Here is a 19,263-nt window from a genome sequence, read left to right on the forward strand (position 1 = left end):
AGACGAATTGACGCTGTATTGGCCGCAAAAGGAGGCCCTACACCATACTAATAAATTATTGTGGTCTAAAACCAGGTGTTTCAGTTTCATTGTCCAACCCCTGTATATTGATGTTAGCGTGCTGTGCTACCTCAGTTTATTGGTTTTAAGGGCAAGATGCTAAACGCGAAACCCGATGGAATCGCTATCCAAGTAGCGCGTTCGAATAACCTGCCTTATCAGTCATTGACTTATTAGAATCCTCTCTACTGAGGCAGCTGCCCGTGTAGACAGTAAGACAGCAAGGCAGCTCACTAGGTTTTCAAACACACACACACACACACACACACACACACACACACACACACACACACACACACACACTCTCTCTCACACACACACACACACACACACACACACACACACACACACACACACACACACACTCTCTCTCACACACACACACACACACACACACACACACACACACACACACACTCTCTCTATTTTAAATACATTCTATTTTATTCTGTTATAACAGAACCTGATTAGATTGTGTAACAAATTCTTCATGCTGTTGGTGGTGTGTTTCTGTCTGTGTGATGCTCCTGCTCTCCTCCTCTCTCCTCTCTCCTCTCTCCTCTCTCCTCCTGCCCTCCTCCTCTCTCCTCCTCTCTCCTCTCTCCTCCTGCCCTCCTCCTCTCTCCTCCTCTCTCCTCCTGCTCTCCTCCTCTCTCCTCCTGCTCTCCTCCTCTCTCCTCTCTGCTCCTGCCCTCCTCCTGCCCTCCTCCTCTCTCCTCCTCTCTCCTCCTCTCTCCTCTCTCCTCCTGCCCTCCTCCTCTCTCCTCCTCTCTCCTCCTGCTCTCCTCCTCTCTCCTCCTGCTCTCCTCCTCTCTCCTCTCTGCTCCTGCCCTCCTCCTGCCCTCCTCCTCTCTCCTCCTCTCTCCTCTCTCCTCCTCTCTCCTCTCTTCTCCTGCCCTCCTCCTCTCTCCTCTCTCCTCCTGCCCTCCTCCTCTCTCCTCTCTCCTCTCTCCTCCTCTCTCCTCTCTCCTCCTGCTCTCCTCCTCTCTCCTCTCTCCTCCTCTCTCCTCTCTCCTCCTGCCCTCCTCCTCTCTCCTCCTGCCCTCCTCCTCTCTCCTCTCTCCTCTCTCCTCCTGCCCTCCTCCTCTCTCCTCCTGCCCTCCTCCTCTCTCCTCTCTCCTCTCTCCTCCTGCCCTCCTCCTCTCTCCTCCTCTCTCCTCTCTCCTCCTGCCCTCCTCCTCTCTCCTCCTCTCTCCTCCTGCCCTCCTCCTCTCTCCTCCTGCCCTCCTCCTCTCTCCTCTCTCCTCTCTCCTCCTCTCTCCTCCTCTCTCCTCCTCTCTCCTCCTGCTCTCCTCCTCTCTCCTCTCTGCTCCTGCCCTCCTCCTCTCTCCTCCTCTCTCCTCTCTCCTCCTCTCTCCTCTCTTCTCCTGCCCTCCTCCTCTCTCCTCTCTCCTCCTGCCCTCCTCCTCTCTCCTCTCTCCTCTCTCCTCCTCTCTCCTCTCTCCTCCTGCTCTCCTCCTCTCTCCTCTCTGCTCCTGCCCTCCTCCTGCCCTCCTCCTCTCTCCTCCTCTCTCCTCTCTCCTCCTCTCTCCTCTCTCCTCCTGCCCTCCTCCTCTCTCCTCTCTCCTCCTCTCTCCTCTCTCCTCCTGCCCTCCTCCTCTCTCCTCTCTCCTCTCTCCTCCTCTCTCCTCTCTGCTCCTGCCCTCCTCCTCTCTCCTCTCTCCTCCTGCCCTCCTCCTCTCTCCTCTCTCCTCCTGCCCTCCTCCTCTCTCCTCCTCTCTCCTCCTGCTCTCCTCCTCTCTCCTCCTGCTCTCCTCCTCTCTCCTCTCTGCTCCTGCCCTCCTCCTGCCCTCCTCCTCTCTCCTCTCTCCTCCTCTCTCCTCTCTGCTCCTGCTCTCCTCCTGCCCTCCTCCTCTCTCCTCCTCTCTCCTCTCTCCTCCTGCCCTCCTCTCTCCTCCTGCTCTCCTCTCCTCCTCTCTCCTCTCTGCTCCTGCTCTACTCTCCTCCTCTCTCCTCTCTGCTCCTGCTCTCCTCCTCTCTCCTCTCTCCTCCTCTCTCCTCTCTGCTCCTGCCCTCCTCCTCTCTCCTCTCTCCTCCACTCTCCTCTCTGCTCCTGCTCTCCTCTCTCCTCCTCTCTCCTCTCTCCTCCTCTCTCCTCCTGCTCTCCTCCTCTCTCCTTCTGCTCTCCTCCGCTCTGCTCCAGGCTCTGGAGGAGGAATTCTCTCGGAAGCTCCAGGAGCAGGAGGTCTTCTTCAGGATGAGTGGCGACTCCGAGTGCCTTAACCCCACCGCCCAGAGCAGAGTGTCCAAGTTTTACCCCGTCCCCAGTGTCCACTCCTCCGGATCATAAAGAACTGGATCTGGTGGGATGGATTTCCTGATACCAAGTGTGGCTGTCATTAGGAACAGGACTGCAGGAACAGCAAACGGTGGTAACATGGACATTATTGCTGGGGCCCCAAGTAATTATGGGCCTGAGGGGCCCCTGTGTGCTTTACATTAACTTGCTGTTCAGATCTTCATCGTATTGTTTCTGTTGCTCTGCTGAAAGTGTTAAAACAGGAGGAGCAGATTCACTCAGACGGGTGTTTAGGACATAAACATTTCATTACCAATTAATGATCAATTCATTACCAGTTCATTAAGTTCAATCCCTTCAAGTTCTGCAGTGAATTTGTTCTACTGTCCAGTCACATATAATCTGTGGTAATTAACACAGTGCTCATGATCCACTCATGATCCACTCATGATCCACTCCTGATCCACTCCTGATCCACTCCTGATCCACTCATGATCCACTCATGATCCACTCATGATCCACTCCTGATCCACTCATGATCCACTCATGATCCACTCCTGATCCACTCATGATCCACTCATGATCCACTCATGATCCACTCATGTTTGCCGTCTAATATTGAGTCTCAGGTTAGAAAATTTGTTTTTATTATTTTTCACTATTTAAATATTCATAGTTTTTAATGTCAGAACTTCCGTCCTTCTCTGCCAAAACACCGAAACATGAAGAATTTTACTTTTAAAACGATTTACTATAAATTACTTTCATTGTTTTTATTTCATGTCCTGTTTTATATCACGGCTTTATTCTGGTCTGGGTCACAGTGCTGTAACACTCAGGTCTGGAGCCTCGGCCTTCCCAAAACTATTTAGTGGGTCAGTGTAAATCACAGCTGCACCGCCTGAGCACCAAAATACTTTTAATAAAGTAAAATATTTATAATCAATCAGTTTAATAAAAAGCTTCATCATTTGGTTTTAATGCTTTACTACGTTACCCACAATTCCATGCAGCTACTCAGTATCTCACCTGTAAGTGTATTAGACTGGTGAACACACCTTCTAATGCATTCTGGGACTTTCTACTGTATCATTAATATAAAATTACAGTGTTGAGTGGGACAGTGGGCAGCACGGTGGCTCGGTGGGTAGCACTGTCGCCTCATAGCAAGAAGGTCTTGGGTTCGATCCCCAGACGGGGTGGTCTGGTGCATGTTCTCCCCGTGTCTGTGTGGGTTTCCTCCGGGAGCTCCGGTTTCCTCCCACAGTCCAAAAACATTAATTACGTTAATACGTTAATTACCCTATATGTGTGTGTGTGTGTGTGTGTGTGTGTGTGTGCGTGTGTGCGCGTGTATGTTAGTGCGTGTGCTTGTGTGTGTGTGTGTGCGTGTATGTTAGTGCGTGTATGTTAGTGCGTGTATGTTAGTGTGTGTGTGTGTGTGTGTGTGTGTTTGTGTGTATATGTTAGTGTGTGTGTGTGTGTATATGTTAGTGTGTGTATGTTAGTGTGTGTGTGTGTGTGTGTGTGTGTGTGTGTGTGTGTGTGTATAGATGAATGAATGATTAATTGAATAATCAGAAACGTTTCATAACTTTGTCGTAATATCCTGTCAAGAAATAGCAGCTCACAGTCGCTACTGCTAAGGTACTGGACTAGTAATCAGAAGGTTGCTGGTTCAAGCCCCGCCACCACCAAGTTGTCACTTTTGGGCCCCTGAGCAAGGCCCTTAACCCTCAATTGCTCAATTGTATTCCAGGATAATTGTAAGGCTGCTAAATGCTGCAAATGTAAATTTAAACATCTGACCTGAACAAATCAAACCAAAACTAATCACCAGTGTTTCAGTAGAGCTGAATTAATTATTATGTTTTTATTTTTAAATCCTACATGAAATAAAACAAAAGGTTTTATTATTAAACAAAAGTAAGATGTGTTTAATAATAAAACCTCATTATAATAAAACCTTATTATTCTACCAGATAAGCTCGTAAACACTCACGTTCCACCTCCATCAGGAACTCCAGCTGTCCTAAAGTTCTCTGTTACTGTCTGGAGTTTAATATTTACAGACTCTCATACAGGAGAATTTTACTGTAAAGTGAAACATTAATTACATGAAACTAAACTCGTCTCTACACATTTAATCTGACGGTATCAGAAGTCCCAACATGTTTATTCAGTTCAGAGTTTTATCACCTCACATGATGTTTTACAACAACAAACCTTCTACTTCTTTAATATAGAAACAAATCTATTTTGATTTTATATCATCACAGTGGACGATTATAACAGTGTCCCTAAAATAAGATTGATATTGTTAGGTTTGTGTTTGATGTGACGGTGCTGTGGTGCATTTTCGAGAATAAAAGGAAATTAAAGTTCAGATTTAGTAAATAAATCTTTATACTGACGGAGCAGCAGCGACGGTCCTGAAGATTTTTGAAGAGTCGTGATTTCATATGATAGTTTTTATTATGTTGATGTATTAAGTGTATCATTTTTATTAGAAAGTGTTTATATGAAGTATAAACGTGCACGTCTGTGTTTGAACTCTGTGATGAAGCGGTTGGACAGAATCGTGCAGCAGTGTTTGAACGTTCATCATATTTCTGTGTCGATGTAAGAACGTCCTCGGTCTGTTACTGCAGCTCTGTGCTGACGGCTCGTCTGTACTGTTAGAACCCACACAGACGGGTGGATGTTACGTGTTACAAACACACGTCTGAATCCCAGCGGTGCTTTTAACAGCGGTGTATCAGTTCATATCTCTTTATGTTGTTTTTATTATTTGAATGTAATCAGATTTTTATGCTTTTTCTCTTCATCCTTCACCGCGCTGATGAACGAGTCGGTTTATTCTCTCCTGCATGCTGAAATCCTGAATGCTGGATCTAATGAAGAACTTTGTGCTTTATTTTCACTTCCACACTTTCAGGAGATTCGGAGATTAAACTGCAGCTCGGGATCGATGCTCGCCGGTAACGGCGGGTTAGCATGTTAGCATGTGGCGTGTAAACCTTCCGGCACTAAAGCGTTTTTAAAATGGATTTGGTTTATGGATCTAACCTGTTTCTGATTGATCTGGTGTAAATAAAATCTTATTATTGTAGTTTTTTGTCTTCTTTTGTACTTAGAGAGTTTATAATGATTATAAGCACTTGTGTTTTAGTTTAACTGCAGTGGGACGAGACTTTTACAAATCAACGTTTTATCTCAGTTGTGTAAAAGTTGCTCAGATAAACAGTTTGTGTGAAACAGTCGCAGCTTTTATACAATTTATATTTAAATACATAGAAATATTAAATAATACTTCTCAGTGATTAATCCAAGTCTGTAATATAATCTGTTTATTTACAGTGGTAGCTAGGCAGGTGTAGCCTAGTGATTAAGGTACTGGACTAGTATTGAAAGGTTGCTGGTTCAAGCCCCACCACTGTCAGGTTGTCACTGTTGGGCCCTTGAGCGAGGCCCTTAACCCTGAATTGCTTAGTACACTGTCTCAGTACTGTAAGTCACTTTGGATAAAAGCGTCTGTTAAATGCTGAAAATATAAATGTTCAAATCCCGGCTCTGCCAGCCACTGTTGGGCCCTTGAGCAAGGCCCTCAACCCTCTCTACCATTAAAACCACCTCCTTGTTTCTACACTCACTGTCCATTTTATCAGCTCCACTTACCATATAAAAGCACTTTGTAGTTCTACAATTACTGACTGTAGTCCATCTGTTTCTCTACATGCTTTGTTAGCTCCTTTCACCCTGTTCTTTACTGGTCAGGACCCCCACAGAGCAGGTATTATTTAGGTGGTGGATGATTCTCAGCACTGCAGTGACACTGACATGGTGGTGGTGTGTTAGTGTGTGTTGTGCTGGTATGAGTGGATCAGACACAGCAGCGCTGCTGGAGTTTTTAAACACCGTGTCCACTCACTGTCCACTCTATTAGACACTCCTACCTAGTCGGTCCACCTTGTAGATGTAAAGTCAGAGACGATCGCTCATCTATTGCTGCTGTTTGAGTCGCTCATCTTCTAGACCTTCATCAGTGGTCACAGGACGCTGCACACGGGGCGCTGTTGTGCTGGATATTTTTGGTCGGTGGACGATTCTCAGTCGAGCAGTGAGAGTGAGGTGTTTAAAAACTCCAGCAGCGCTGAATAATGTCAGGGGCTTAAATGATTTTACACATTTAATTCAGTCATTGAAGAACATCTGCAAATGATTTAAAATATAAAATTCTTTATTAAACCATCAAACAAACTTTAAATTTAACTCATGCCTAAAAAATCCTGAACTTGTAAGTTTAGTGAAACGTTGCTGTTTAAAGTCGTTCTTATTGTCGTGTGTTGGAATGATTAATTACAGTGCAAAATTAATTAACAAAAAATAAACAATATTAAGTGCTAATAAAATTCAAGTGGTACAAATACAGTAAATGAGCAGGTAAGTGTACGAGTTTAAACGCTACTTCCATATTAAAACAACAGAATAATGAAACTTAAATGCAAACAAGAAAATGGATTAAACACCAAGCATCTGATTACTAAACATGAGATTTCAGTAAAAACCTTTACTATAAGTGTATCTAACTGAATATAACTGTATCTAACTGTATATAACTATATAACTGTATTTAACTGTATCTAACTGAATATAACTGTATCTAACTGTATATAACTATATGACTGTATTTAACTGTATCTAACTGTATATAACTATATGACTGTATTTAACTGTATTTAATTGTATATAGTGGTGACCCAGCCTGACGTGGGAACAGTACTGATGGAACCTTTACACCTCGGTGCTTCTTCTGCGGTGACTGCGCTGAATCTCACCTGTGAGAAAGAAATAAAGAAAGAAATAAAGAAAGAAAGAAATAAAGATATTTGAGGTTTGGCTTTGATCTCGTCCACGCTCTGAGGTTTCGTTTATTCTGTGGTTCAGACTGATTTGGTGTTCCTTTACAGTGAGATGAACATAAAGAACAAAACCACACAAAGAACCTCAGAACCAAACAGAACAAGAACTGTGGAGGAATCAAACAGAACAACTAACACGCCATCAGGAGAAATCAGTCCATCACTGACTGTATAACTCACTGCACGTGATGAAGAAAATAAACTCAAATCTTATTAAATCATTCATTAAAGATTTAATCCATGTTTTGCTTCTATAGAATACGTCTGTGGCAGGATTAAATCACGTTTTTAAGTCTTTATTGATTTTTGTTCCCTATCCTTTGAGGAGATCAGAATTATTTTCACTGTGTTCAGGTTGAATCTATTTTTCAGTGTTTGTGGTATTGAGACTTGTTTTCTTTCTCTTTCGTACTTTAGGTGTTTGATCAGGACTTGTTTTATGGTTGTAGGTATTTAGCAGGTTTTACAGTGATGAGGTTCTATTCCCCTCATCAAGTGTGAATCCATCAGGCGAGTAAAACTGATGCAGCATCCGGTCACTTGTTGTTATTTTGAGGTTGATTTACTGAATTATTATTTATTTGTGTTTCTCACTCCTGTCGTCTCTCCTCTGTATGTATGATGACTGTTAATAGGATTTTGTAGTTGTTGGTTTGTGTAGCTGTTTTTGGGGAAGTTTGTTATAATTGGTTGGGTAAGTGTGAGGGAAGTCTATAAAACCAAATCCTTAAGGCAACAACTTTAAACAAACTTTAATTGTAATTGTTTAAACTGTAATTATAATAATAATAATAGTAATAATAATAAATTTAATAATAATAAAATCATAATAATACATTTAATAATAATAATTGTAATAATAATAAATTTAATAATAATAAAATAATAATAACAATAAATTTAATAATAAAATAATAATAAAATAATAATAATAAATGTAATAATAAAATAATAATAATAAATTTAATAATAAATTTTATAATAATAAAATAATAATAATACATTTAATAATAATCAAATAATAATAATACAATAATAAATTCGATAATAATAAGGTAATAATAATCTCTCTTTGGCTTTTGCGTCTTGACAGACGATCTTAGCAGCTGTTTATGTAATAATAATAAATTAAATAATAAATAGTAAACATGCATGAATATTATGACATTTTAATTAGTGTATTATTACAAAATGCAGTGTGATTGTAATTGTATCATATAACCTGTATAAATGTTTTTTATTTCAGTACAATTTCTAATTAAAAGTAAACACGTGTTGGACTGGTAATGATGTGGTGTTTGTTGCTTTATGTGACTGAGCTTACAAAATAAAACGTCTTGTCAAAGAAGAAATAATGACCAACCAATTATGTTTTAACAGTAAAATAAAAGGCCAAATGTTCTGTACAAACACTGCAAAATAGTTTGTACCCATCCTAAAAAATAGTAAAAATGATGGTAAAATGGGGTGCACGAGTCAGAAGCTCCTAGTTTGTGACCTGAAGGTATCAGCACCAAATTTCCTCAATATTTAATAAGTAATTACACATAAAACATCACCGGTATATCCAGTATCAGACTGAAGATCTTTACCTCTCTCACCCTTTTCTCCTTTAGGACCTTCTGGACCTCTTGGACCCTGAGCACCGGGATATCCTGGCCTTCCCATTTCACCTGAAAATAAAGTGTTTAGATTTCTACTGTGTGGTTTTAAACCTCCTACTATTTATTATTTACTTAAGTTTTTAGTTTCTGTAACGTTCATGTGCATGAACTATCAGGACGTCATATATATATAACCCTGATCACGTGTTCCTGTAGTGTAAACATGAGTGTGTGAGCGTACCTTTGGGTCCGGTGTGTCCTCGCTCTCCTTTCTGTCCCTGTTGACCGGGAGGACCCGGAATCGTCCCGTGTTCTGAAGAGACAAATACAAGACGGATTATTAACAGCTCGACGTGTTTCTATAAAGAGATCCTACATGGATCAAAGATTCAGGACAGGGGTGTCAAACTCATTTTCACTGAGGGCCACATCTGCATCATGGCGGCCCTCAAAGCGCCGATTGTAACGTATCCCGCTGTGATTGCAGTCGCGTTTTAATTCTTGGACAGTTTGGTTTTTTTCTTGGAGGATAAGTTCTGTGTTTGGTGTCAAAATGCCAAATTCATTCTGTATATTTATAACATATATCTACATTTATATTGTATATTTATAACGTATATCTACATTTATATTGTATATTTATAACGTATATCTACATTTATATTGTATATTTATAATGTATATCTACATTTATATTGTTCTCCTTTACCACAGACACGCCTCATAACACAGAGACGCACCTCTTTCTCTTCCTGAAGCACAAACTTGTTTCACTTTCACATCTTTCATTAAATTTCCTCCTTCTGCTTCAATTTTCTCTTCTTCTACATTTTGGGATTATGTGTAAATATTTCTCAGCATCACTTGTTGGAAAACAGCCTCAGTTAAACACTGATGTGGAAACACTGACATCTAGTGGGATGCGGTCACTTTGCGGGTCACAAAATCGGCATGCATTGTGGGAGATGCAGTTTATAGATTTTACAGTGTATTTAAGACGATCATACGTCTCTTAAGCTCTCGTCTTGAGTTTGACACGTGATTTAGGAGATTTAGGAGATCTGATCCCTCCCATTATAACCAGTTAAGCATCTGATTCCAAGTGTACTGGTGCTTTTTATAACCTCAAATACTCACGTCTGAAGAAATCCATAAGATCAGTGGTGATGTTTCCATGAGTAGCAAAAACCCGACTGTATCCGGGGGCACCAGGGGGCCCAGGAGGCCCTTGGAATCTCGAGGAATGTGTTTTCCAATATTCATCATTGATTTGCTGAAGCAGACCTTGATCTAGAGAAGAAGGAACATGTGATATCAGGAACACTTAAACATGCTGAACGTATTTAACCAGCGGCTGATTTTACTCACTCAGCATGTAGTCGGTGACTCTGGTGGCAGCGCTGGAATAGTCCACCTCACCATGGTCACCCTTCTCACCACGAGGACCTGGAGGACCAGGAGGACCTGAGGAGTAGTGTCTCATGGTCTCACCTGAACACAGCACACAACACCAACTCAATCAGTCTGATTCCATCATTAATATCATGTCGAGCAGTAGCTCAGTAGTTAGGTGATGTTTAGTATTTTCACATGAATCGTCACGTCATTATCACATCGTTCACCATCGAACCCGAACACACTGATCATAATGTGTGTGTGAGATCATGAACTTACTGTTCAGGAAGTTCTGCAGCTCAGTACGGATGTATTCTTTCTGATTGACTCCGTCATATGAAACCAGCGTCCTTGAGTCTCCTGGAGGCCCCTGAGGTCCTGGAAGGCCAGGAGGACCAGGATCCCCTCGTAATCCCGAATCTAAAACACACACAGAGACAGAAACAGTTTAATTTAACAACACGGACGAGTGTCTCTAATACTGAGAGATTAATAATAAAACTAAACTCACTCTCCAGGTAAACCTGGATGTCTTCAAGTCGATAACCTGAACTTGCAGGACCTGGAGGACCTACTGGACCTGGTCTTCCTGGTGGACCAGGAGGACCTGAAACACCTCCAGCAAATCCAGATCCTACAGAACAAGGAAAGGATTAAAATAAACAGAATAAAAGAACCAACACAGGAAACTTACAAAGAAATGGAACAAAACCAAAGACGATTAATAACAAGATCATGGTGAAGAGTTCAGGAGACGTTTATATGAAGTGCAGCCAGTTATAACGTTTATATGAAGTGCAGCCAGTTATTACATTTATGGGATAAATAGTTTTTCACAGGGCTGATATGGATGCTGGATAAATGATGTAAACCAAACTGCAACATGAAGCTTTAGGGAATAACAAAAATACACTTGGGGTCAGTGGAAGCCTAGTAGGTAAACAGCTTTGGACTATAGAATGAAAGGTTGTGGATTTGAATCCCAACTCTGCCATGCAGCCACTGTTGGGCCTGCGCTCTGACCCCTGCTTACAAACAAGCAAATGAAGGCGTTCTGTTTTAAAGCCCATATGGAACATGAAGCCTTTAAAGTAGCTTTAATGCTGTGAGTCGACATCTTAAATTCATGTGTTTGAATCTCAGCTCTGCTACCGGCCGGTCGGTCACCTACACGGGCAACAATCGGCTTATCTGAGGAGATTCCTCATAAGTGCTGCAGTTACGCCCTCTGCTGGCTGATCGATGGTGCTGCACTACACAGAGACGGGGGATAACGGAGATCAGTGTGTGACTCTCTATGCATGATACGGATCTCCGTATGACCCCCCCGGTGCAGGTGAAAAGAAGCGGTTGGTGCTGCACACATGTGTCGGAGGGGGTGTGTGTTAGTAACGGCCCTCCTCGGACAAAAGTGGGGTTCTGCAGCAGGGGCGGGGAATCACTTGGGAAGGGGGGGGGGGGGGGGGGGGGAAATAAAAAAACACTAAAAAAATAATAAAAATATAACAGATTAAAAAGAGAAGGAAGGATTTAAAGGAAGGAAGGATGAGCTGTGAACGCTCCACTTTACACCAGTCCTGAACGATAAACATCCACATATAAACAGACGTGTAATTATATAAAACACTGATCTATAAATCATAATCATAAAGACAAACTCACTCTGAATCAGGGCTGTGATGTCACTGTAGGTGGCTCCTGGTTGGCCAGGTACACCAGGAGGACCAGGGGGTCCAGGTCTACCCGTCAGCCCCCTCTCTAAAAACCAGGAGACACTTTAGTCACGTATCTGATCGTCACTGATCATTAGTGAGTTCTGGATGTAACAAGTGGTTTAATTCTTCATATTAACCTAAATAAACATACCATCAATAATTCTCAAAACGTATTTCGCCACTTCCTGTGTGTCAAAGGAGGCTCCTGGAGGGCCGGGGGGTCCCTGAGGTCCCATTACATAGCGTCTAACATCCTCTCCTGAATAAAAGAGAGAAGGGTTAGTGAGGGTGGAACGTGAGCCGCCGGCAGCGCTGATGATTTTATTTCTGTGTGTTTGATATTAAACTCACGCTGTAATAAAGCAACAATGTCACTCGTGGTTACAGATCCAGGAGGACCAGCAGGACCAGGAGAACCAGGAGAACCAGTAATACCAGAACCTGGAACACATTCATTATCCATTAATCATTAGCTTTACCATGTCAGTATTGTTATCAGTACCGGTCATTAACACGCCAACTTATATAATAAAAACACTACGATAGTGTCTGAGCTTTACAGTAACCATTATCACTGTTATACTTCATGACATGAGGGGTTATGTACGTGTGATTTACACCAACACACCACCAGGTTCCAGACTTACTCTGAATGTAACTGATGACCCGAGATGCTACGCTCTCAACAGACACCGAGGCCCCCGGGGGACCTGGAGGCCCCTGGATACTTGATAGATGCCGTCTCATGCTGTCACCTGAACACACAACGTATAACGTATAACTATAAATCATTTCATCACTTTATATACCAATAATAGAAGCAGTAAATCCCACTGTTTACTTTGCATGTACTCAGCGATGTAGCGGTGATACTCTGCTGCAGATCCACCTGAAGAACCGGGAGGTCCGGGAGGCCCTGGAGGACCTGGCAACCCAGGGGCCCCAGCAACAGCAACACTTGAACCTGAACCTAGAAATAAAAACACATTAACTACAGTCATACAGGAAACGGAGGTGAACAAAACCTGACTGAGATAATGAGACGCTGCCGCTAACATTTACTATGTAATGCACATCATTCATTCATTTACTGTCTGTTTTACCACGGTGGAAGGTGTTGCAGGTCATAATAAATGAATCTCACCTCTGGATGTTCCTGGGATGCCGGGAGCGCCTGGAATGCCGCTGTCCCCTATATTACACACAAATCAGTAATAATTAAACTCTCACTAATTAAAAGGTACTAAAGTGCACTTCCTGTCTGCCATGTTTATATAGAGACTTCTGAAGGGATTACCCTTAATGCCTTGTGGCCCTGCTGGTCCTGTGGGCCCCGGTGGCCCTGGAGGTCCCTGTAGCCCAGGAGAACCTTGAGCTCTGCTGGTCTCAGACACTGAAAACAAGAACCATGCAAACAAATTCATTACAAACTACAGATAATAATTATAATAATAATATTATAATTATAATCGCACTAATAAAGAGAAATAAAACAGGTTTGTTTATTAAAAATATTCAGAGTCAGCGCTCCACAGCCCTTTTTGCACCACGGACCGGTTTCATATAAGATATAATTTCACGGACCGGTTTCATATAAGATATAATTTCACAGACCGGCGGGGGAGGGAGGATTTAAAATAGAATAACTATACTGCTCACAAATGAGATTTTTTTTCGCTGCAATGAGACGCTGCTCCCACCTAGTGGTGATAGGAGACAATAACACCCGTAAAAAAGCAGTGTTTTCATTGCTCTTGTAGCCTCTCTAAATATTTATTCTTTCTGTCTGGCCTGATAATAAATGACCCACGAACCAGTACCAGTATGCGGCCCGGTGGTTGGGGACTCCTGCTCTAGATATCATTTATAAAGCAGATAAAATCCACCATCGTCTCACCTCTGACATCTCCTGGTCTTCCTGGTAGTCCAGGCTGACCTGCTGACCCTACAGAACACAAACGATACACAGGAACGTGTTTTATAATAATAATAATAATTATTATTATTATCATTATAATAATTATTATAATGTGCTAGCAGGGTCTCATACCTTGATATCCTCTAGGTCCTTGAGGTCCTAAATGAGTTAGTGAGACAGACAACATTATTATTATCATTATTATTATTATTATGATTATAATTATTACTATTGTTATTGTCATTATTAATTTTTGTAGTAATAATAATTTAGTAGAAATAAACAGAACACAGCTGTTAATAGTACTTTAAGATGTTAGCATTAGTTATTAGTTGAATGTATTAGTTACAGTGGTAGTAAATGTAGTCTAAATAAAATCAAATAAGTATTTGTATTGTATAAAATAATCCTGACACGTTTACCTGTTTCTCCTTTAGGACCCTGAGGTCCGGGTGGTCCAGGTGGTCCAGCGAAAAAGGTTCCTGATAAAGTTAGATTAACACTGTTATAAACTCTGTGATGTTCAGGATGGTGGAACATTTGTGTTTATTAATGTCAGAATAACTTTTAACTACAGTAAACGTTAGAGAAACTGACCTGAATTGGGCACAAAACTTCCTTGTTCTCCTCTCTCTCCCTTTTCTCCTCTGGGGCCAGGGGTTCCGTATCCTACAGACCAGCAGTGACAGTGTGAGGGGTTAGTTTTACACACTCATGTCATTAATATCTGATCATTTATGATTTATTTTGTGATGTTACAGGAACTACGAGACTTTTGATGTCAGGTTTATAACGTGTTTAATTCTGATTCACACTAATATAATAATAATGATGAAGAGCCGTTATTTATACTCAGACTTTTACTGATGATAATCATATACCTGGAGTTCCAGGAGGCCCTGGGGGGCCCGGTGGACCTGGTGGTCCCTGAATAAGAGCAGAATCACTGGAAGAAGCGTACTGTCCTGTAAAACACCAGAATGGGTTTAATCTTCTCACAACAGCAGATTAAAATCTACTTTTATTTGATGAAGTGGTTTCTTACTCTCTGTTCTCTCCACTGTGATGCCCTGCTCACCCTGCTCACCCTTACTACCTCTGGGACCTGGAGGATAAAGAAATAATAAATCACATGAATAAACTACGTACTGTAACATGGAATAAGATCAAGTTGTACATTTTAAAGTAATACAGTAATAATCAAGCATCACATTTCAGATCAGATGGTTGTTGGTTCTGTACTGAAGCAGACGAGTGTTTCTACATCAGACACCGCGCACTATAGCTGTGATAACTCTAACCCTAGTGTTGTTCCATAATCAAAACCCAGTATTGTATGTATTTCTACACTGGTGCTGTGATGTAGCAGGTGATAGGGGGTAATGTGGTGGTGTGGGTGCCTTAGTCTGACAGGGTTCAAATCCCGCCCTGTGATACATGTTGGTATTTCATATTTACTGAGTTTTTATACAGCATTAGTTTTCACTCATTCATTCACTCACTCACTCACTTTCTTAACCTCTTATCCAATCAGGGTCGCGGGGGGTGCTGGAGCCTATCCCAGCTTTTCAATGGGCACAAGGCACACAGTAGCATCCTGGACGGGATGCCACTCCATCACAGGACAAACACACACACACACACACACACACACACACACACACACACACACACACACACACACATTCACCTAGAGGGCAATTCAGTATCTCCAATTAACCTGACTGCATGTTTTTGGACTGTGGGAGGAAACCGGAGCTCCCGGTTTGCCTGGGGATCGAACCCAGGACCTTCTTGCTGTGAGAAGTACACTTTCTTGTTCTTATTTGAATATAAATATTATATACCAAATATAAAAAATGTGCAGAATGCAGTTAGAAGCAGAATTAAATTAATGTTATAATATTTTTATAACTGGATTAAACTCTTGTGTAGTTTTATTATTCTGTACACTCCCCTCATCCTAAATCATAAATCAGCGGCCTTCACTAAAATACCCCTAAAATAAATCAGCTTAATTACATTTTAAACCCAAAATCTATTTTACATTTATTACAGACTGAGGGGATTTTATCTGCCGATAATCATATTAGTGGGTCATTTTAACCCTTAAGAAAACACAGGGGTTCATAGTTAATGGTTTTATAGTTAATATTTACTCAGAAGTTCTTATGGTTCCAAACTGCACATGAATAATCAGATGAATGTTAAAATATAATAATAATCAGATCATTAATGTGGATCTAAAAGTGTGTAAGAACAGGAACCCTACATGAACCTGTTAGTTTAAAAATGTCTTATCTTCTCATCTAGCTGGTACGAGAGCACACAAGGTTCAAGTACTGCATGTTAAACAAACAAAACCTAATAAATAAGTGAACTCATTACCAGGAGATCCAGGATTCCCAGCAGGACCAATAGGACCTGTAATAATAAAACACAACGTTTAACGCTCTGCACACTTGATTATATTCACTGAATCAAACTGAATGAAGGTGGAAGTTTGTGACCTACCAGGCAGTCCGGAAGGTCCAGGAGATCCAGGGGGACCAGCGGGTCCTGGTGGTCCAGGGATCACCACAGAAGTGGATCCAGCTGTAGATTTAAATAAAAGTAAAATATGATTCCAGTGTTTACATAAAAAAGCTTAAAAATGTAAATCGTAAACCTGTAGCTCTTACCTGCATTAATAACTCGGCCGGGTTCACCGCTGTCGCCTGTAAAAGATTTAAAACTGAATTATTACTGTAATAAATCTGTAATAAAGGTCTAGTTCAGGCCGATCAGAAGAGCATGATTATAATGATTATATACAGTAATTATTGTACATTTAATGTTTGCTGTATGATCAGTAAGAACTACATATTAATGCATTTATAATGGGACGTCCACAAATATGGTCATGTGTCCACATACTTTTGGTAATACGCTGTATGTGATGTATAATAAAAAGGTGTTTAATATCATACAGACCTTTAATACCAGGTTGTCCAGGAAGTCCTGCGAGGCCTGTAGGAACAAAACGTTTGTAAAGTACCCAAAATAACGTAAACAGTGCTGTTTATTTATGTTGTTTTTACACCCCTGTACATCATGTACTCCACTATTTATAAGGACCCTCTTTATATTACGATGCTCCACAGTACTAATGTTGGTCAGAAAAGTACACTAGATAATAATAAGCTTAGTATTGGTGGTGGTGGTGGTGGTGGTGGGGGGGGGGTTAATGATTATCGAGGGCTGATGGAACATCTTTATTTGGCATATATACACGTGTACAGTTCACTGAGCCACGTATCCCAGTTCGTTTGAGCCGAGAGGGTTAAGGGCCTTGCACAAGGGCCCATCAGTGGCTGCATGACAGAGCTGGAATTCAAAACCACAACCTTCCAGTTGGTAACCCACAGCTCTACCCACTAGATCACTGCTGCCCTTATAGTTTATTAGGAATATAAACTTAGTTATAAGGAATTTGAGTGTCTGTGTTACCTGGAGGTCCTTGAAGTCCTTGAGGTCCTAATAAAAAAACAGTAGAAACAATTAAAACTCAGATTTGATTATATATTTAGTAAATACGCAACATTAATATAATAAAATACACTAGTCCACTATGGCTGTGTCGGTGGGGGATGAACAAAATGCCCAACACCTGGGAGGTGCACTTGTCAGTGCGCTCTCATTGCCAGTCCCAAGCCCAGATAAATGAAGGAGGCTTGTATCAGGACATCGGCATAAAACTGCACCAACTCTAGACCAGACATATAAATGTCAAACTTAAGAGTAAATATATTAAATAAACTTAAGAGATTAAATCTCAGCTCTGTTACCGGCAGATAACCATCTATACAGACAACAATCGGCTAGACCGTGGAACTCTGTGTAGCGCTATCAATCAGCCAGCAGAGGGCGTAATTGCAGCAGTTATGAGGAGGGTATAACTCCGGCGGAGGGGATTCCTCATAACTGCTGCAATCACTCCCTCTGCTGCCTGATCGATGGTGCTGCACAGAGACGGGGGATAATAGAGATCAGTGCATTACTGCGTGTGGGCAATACAGGAGTGGAGGTCTGCAGCAGTAGAGGCAATCAGGGAAATGGATATGACTAAATTGTGAGGAAAGCTGGGTGAAGGAGGCATTAAAATGGCTCTGTATAACAGTACAGTACACAAGATTAATTACTGTAGTTAAAACAAAATGCCAGTAATGAATTTAATATTTTACATTTATATTTGTTCATTGCTTTATTGTACCTGGAGGCCCAGCATCACCAGCCGGCCCAGGTGGGCCTCGAACTCCCGGCATTCCGATTGCTCCCTGGTCACCTGTGCATTAGAGGTAAAGAGAATAAATGTGACGACCTGTTTAGTTTCAGAGGATTTAATCAATCACTGATCAGTGCGGGACTCACCTCTCTGTCCCTTATCACCATCAGCACCATCAGCACCTAAACACGTACAAACAGGAAATAAATCGTTTAATTTATACACAAAAAAGCTGCTTAACAAACATTCATAATAATCTGAGACCAAATTCATCCAGATTTACAGTAGAACTGTTGAAAATGAAAGAAAGGTCTGGTCTACAGGCACACCAGTCTAGCACCCACATGTTCTGATTATAAAGCTGTTTCTGATTACATGCTTTCAAATCTCATTAAAGACGCAGTATTTGATTTAGCGTGTTATCAACGTATTTCAGTGTTAATGAAGTTCTCACTGATGTGAGTATTAGTGACATGAGTGCTAAACACCCCCATCCCTCTCAGATCTGTGTTTTTGGTTTTTTTTTTTGGCAGTATGCTGGTATTAGTCTGGATGGTTCAATTCTTTGTCGGTTTAGAGAACGACATCCATTATTTCTATAAAGAACTAAAACGCTGAGCTGTTAGAGCACAAAACACATTTCTAATATGATTGACTCGAATCAAGCTAGATAGATAGATAGATAGATAGATAGATAGATAGATAGATAGATAGATAGATAGATAGATAGATAGATAGATAGATAGATAGATAGATAGATAGATAGATAGATAGATAGATAGATAGATAGATAGATAGATACTTTATTCATCCCGAAGGAAATTATCAAGCTAACCTAAAATTCTAGCAACCACTTCTTAAGTAGTTCCTAAGTTACTGGTTTATGATTTTTTAGACATTGCCGAGTCTCGACAGACTCACTACAATCCTTTTCCTGGATACTTTATCATCATGCATGATGGCATGGTCTGTTTAAATGCTTCTAGTTTTATATTTGAATGGAACCGGTTTCAGGCATCAGTTTTAATTATATTTAATGTTTATCACATCCAGTCTATCATGAAGGTGGAGTTCAATAGTCCCTACATAAATTCTACATTGGGGCAGCATGGTGGCACGGTGGGTAGCGCTGTCATCTCACTGCAA

At 41.3% G+C, this 19,263-nt stretch overlaps 2 protein-coding genes across 5 annotated transcripts in view; one reads left to right on the forward strand and one right to left on the reverse strand.

The window, feature by feature from the left end:
- LOC134315259 (serine/threonine-protein kinase 10-like) overlaps positions 1-5,411 on the forward strand; it is a 54,276-nt gene extending 48,865 nt beyond the window's left edge. For both annotated transcript variants that reach the window (XM_062996341.1, XM_062996342.1), the window contains one exon: positions 2,204-5,411. In XM_062996341.1, coding sequence (XP_062852411.1) covers positions 2,204-2,350 — 147 coding nt within the window. In that variant the 3' untranslated portion in view covers positions 2,351-5,411. The remainder of the gene's footprint in view (positions 1-2,203) is intronic.
- Positions 5,412-6,518: 1,107 nt separating this feature from the next.
- col17a1b (collagen, type XVII, alpha 1b) overlaps positions 6,519-19,263 on the reverse strand; it is a 35,594-nt gene continuing 22,849 nt past the window's right edge. For 2 of the 3 annotated variants that reach the window (XM_062996344.1, XM_062996345.1), the window contains 27 exons: positions 18,264-18,299; positions 18,106-18,177; positions 17,343-17,369; positions 16,827-16,862; positions 16,535-16,570; positions 16,368-16,448; positions 16,242-16,277; positions 14,899-14,958; positions 14,735-14,818; positions 14,451-14,522; positions 14,276-14,335; positions 13,986-14,012; positions 13,833-13,880; positions 13,233-13,328; positions 13,080-13,127; positions 12,777-12,905; positions 12,583-12,690; positions 12,287-12,376; positions 12,087-12,194; positions 11,883-11,978; positions 10,732-10,854; positions 10,500-10,640; positions 10,194-10,316; positions 9,963-10,115; positions 9,067-9,138; positions 8,814-8,894; positions 6,519-7,137 (listed from right to left, as the gene is read on the reverse strand). In XM_062996344.1, coding sequence (XP_062852414.1) covers positions 7,094-7,137; positions 8,814-8,894; positions 9,067-9,138; positions 9,963-10,115; positions 10,194-10,316; positions 10,500-10,640; positions 10,732-10,854; positions 11,883-11,978; positions 12,087-12,194; positions 12,287-12,376; positions 12,583-12,690; positions 12,777-12,905; positions 13,080-13,127; positions 13,233-13,328; positions 13,833-13,880; positions 13,986-14,012; positions 14,276-14,335; positions 14,451-14,522; positions 14,735-14,818; positions 14,899-14,958; positions 16,242-16,277; positions 16,368-16,448; positions 16,535-16,570; positions 16,827-16,862; positions 17,343-17,369; positions 18,106-18,177; positions 18,264-18,299 — 2,087 coding nt within the window. In that variant the 3' untranslated portion in view covers positions 6,519-7,093. The remainder of the gene's footprint in view (positions 7,138-8,813; positions 8,895-9,066; positions 9,139-9,962; positions 10,116-10,193; positions 10,317-10,499; positions 10,641-10,731; positions 10,855-11,882; positions 11,979-12,086; positions 12,195-12,286; positions 12,377-12,582; positions 12,691-12,776; positions 12,906-13,079; positions 13,128-13,232; positions 13,329-13,832; positions 13,881-13,985; positions 14,013-14,275; positions 14,336-14,450; positions 14,523-14,734; positions 14,819-14,898; positions 14,959-16,241; positions 16,278-16,367; positions 16,449-16,534; positions 16,571-16,826; positions 16,863-17,342; positions 17,370-18,105; positions 18,178-18,263; positions 18,300-19,263) is intronic. The other variant, XM_062996346.1, reaches the window with a different exon arrangement.

Source organism: Trichomycterus rosablanca, chromosome 5 (genome assembly GCF_030014385.1).
Source record: "Trichomycterus rosablanca isolate fTriRos1 chromosome 5, fTriRos1.hap1, whole genome shotgun sequence".
NCBI classification, from domain to species: Eukaryota; Metazoa; Chordata; class Actinopteri; order Siluriformes; family Trichomycteridae; genus Trichomycterus; species Trichomycterus rosablanca.